This window comes from Triticum dicoccoides, chromosome 2B (assembly GCF_002162155.2).
Source record: "Triticum dicoccoides isolate Atlit2015 ecotype Zavitan chromosome 2B, WEW_v2.0, whole genome shotgun sequence".
Lineage (NCBI taxonomy): Eukaryota > Viridiplantae > Streptophyta > Magnoliopsida > Poales > Poaceae > Triticum > Triticum dicoccoides.
In genome coordinates, this window is record NC_041383.1 from 80,689,576 (window position 1) to 80,691,869 (window position 2,294).

At 51.0% G+C, this 2,294-nt stretch overlaps 1 protein-coding gene across 1 annotated transcript; it reads right to left on the reverse strand.

The window, feature by feature from the left end:
• Positions 1 to 164: 164 nt before the first annotated feature.
• On the reverse strand, positions 165 to 2,025 carry LOC119360521 (protein SCAR2-like). The gene is made up of 4 exons (XM_037626125.1): positions 1,979 to 2,025; positions 1,551 to 1,862; positions 1,310 to 1,464; positions 165 to 1,207 (listed from the first exon to the last, which is right to left on the reverse strand). The coding sequence occupies exons 1-4, from the start codon at positions 2,023 to 2,025 to the stop codon at positions 1,152 to 1,154; spliced, it is 570 nt and encodes a 189-aa protein (XP_037482022.1). The 3' UTR covers positions 165 to 1,151.
• Between the last annotated feature and the right edge of the window lie 269 nt (positions 2,026 to 2,294).

Sequence of the window (2,294 nt, forward strand, 5' to 3'; positions counted from 1 at the left end):
AGAAATGTGGCAACCAAAATGCCTCTCACCATGAAGTTTTTGTTTTTTGCTTGCACTATGTAGCTGATAATCGCATCAGGATGTTGTCGACAGTTGTGCTTTCTGTATAAAGCAGGGCCTGAAGGTGTATGCAGTCCATGTTAATGACACTGTTCACTGTCTGACACAGAACATGGTTTTCACTTTCAGTGAGATTTCGATGAAATTCACTGAATTTCACGAATTTCAGTAGACACTTAATTATTTACCTTGGTCAAAATATTTCAGTAATACACAGGAATTCAAATATTTTTTAAACGCTTTTAAAAATTCAAATATTGAATTGAATTCAAGTGAATATTTCAGCCCTTTGGCTGAAATGCAAACCGAAAACATAAGGATCACAGTTGAATTTTGGTTTGTGCTGATTTTTTTTCTGAAACTGAAGGTGAAAACCATGCACAGAAGCATCACAGCTGAATACCGGATTGGTAGCCAAGATACACTGATTGGTCCCTTTTCGGGTTGTGACCGCTGATACCACCGCTTGCTTCTTCATCGATGCTAGCTGGCGGACAAGGTTATTCACAAGGATCGTCGGATTGCTCCGAGGTCACCGCCTCTTGGTGAGTGTCCTTGGTGCTTTTGCTGTAAAATGCTACTTCATCTGGATCTGGCACGTCTTTAGAATGCCACTAGATTGCTGTTACGAAAATTCTCTGCCGATTCATACTCAAGCAGCAGCTTCTTAGCCATGTTCCGGAAGGATTCTGTTAACGGGTCACTGTGCTTCTTGACAGATAGCTTCCTCGGCGAGCTTTGGACCCTTGAGGCGATGAAGTCGACAAGGGCGCTACGAGAATTTGTCGCATTGTTGGCATTCTCGTCGGCCTTGTTTGCGCCATGGCTGGCAGATCCATCAGTATTGTCTGGTGTGTTTTCACACGCATCAGTACAGCAGGCTGCACTTGGAGAGAGCCATGCCCCGAACGAACTGGTCCTCTCAGCGAGGTCACTGCTCCTCTCCTTGTTCGCTGGTACTGCAGGGCATGGCGCTTCGGAGTTTGATGTTTCAGGCGAATCAGCTGAAGACAAAACGCGTGCTTCAGATGCTTCATCTTGTGACGAACCCTGATTCTGAAAGTTGTGCTTTTGACGCCTCTTTATTCTGATCATGTGACGATATTTAAGTTGTTGGAGCATATCGGACAACGCGCCTGTTTTAAATCTACAGGAGGTTCAAATGTCAGGTTAATTTGGATGCTAAAACACCTAGAAGGAGAAGTGGAAAGAAGGGAGAAGTGAGATAGGGAAAGTTAAGAAGTGTTACTTGGAGTATTTGTTATGGTGGGCTTCCTTGGCAGGAGGTTTGGAATGGTTGTCTGAACTCTGAAGGTCTGATTCATGCTGTGCAGAGTGGGCTCTGAAGAAGGAGGGGTCGGTGTATCTCTCTTCAAGCACGCTCCCTCGCCACCAGCATCATACCTGCACCCAAAACAAGCCCAAATTAACCAGGAAAAAATAATCCTTTTTGAGCTGCTTAATTTTTGGTAAAGAAAAAGTGTTAATACTTGTCCAGAATGGACAGCTGCGGAGGCCTGCGGCAGCGCTGGATGTGCTCTTCGATGGAGCACGGCCTTGTTCCTCCCACCAAAATCACCGGCCGATCGACACCATGGCCTGCGACGCGACACGGAACTTCTGAAGCAATGGCGACGTTGTGCTGCACGAAGCAGGGCCGTCTATTCCGACGACGACGGAAGCGCTCCTCTAAGAGCGGCAGCTCCGCCTCCAGGCGCCCCGCCCCCAGCGCGAGGCCGCCCGCCCGAGCGGACACCGCCGTGGCCTGGTCGTGCAGGCCTTGGAACACCTCCGCGGCGAGCCTGCAGAAGATCAGGTTCAGGAGCCGCACGCACGTATAGAAAGCAATGGGGAAACTGAACTCGTGTAGTTGCAGTATGCGGTCGGACGGAGGGAAGGAGGGACAGGAGCAACGTACTGTGCGAGGTCCCCGAGCTGGCGGAGGAGGCCCACGAAGCCGGCCATGGCGGCACCCGCATCCTAGACGACGACAGCTTCGGGGAGCTCCTCGGCCTTGGTGGTGAGCTTGGGCCTTGCCAGTGTTGGGGCCAGAAGGTGAGCGCTCTGCTCCATGCGCGCATGCAGGTGCTGGCTCATGTGACGGCTCGTGGCAAACGGCTGACATGTAGCCATTGACCTCCAGGCAGTGCAACGACACGACGACACCCCGCACCCACGAGCGTCCGGTGAGGTGACAGAGCACCGCACGGGCGGTCCCCGAGAGCAGGAGGAGG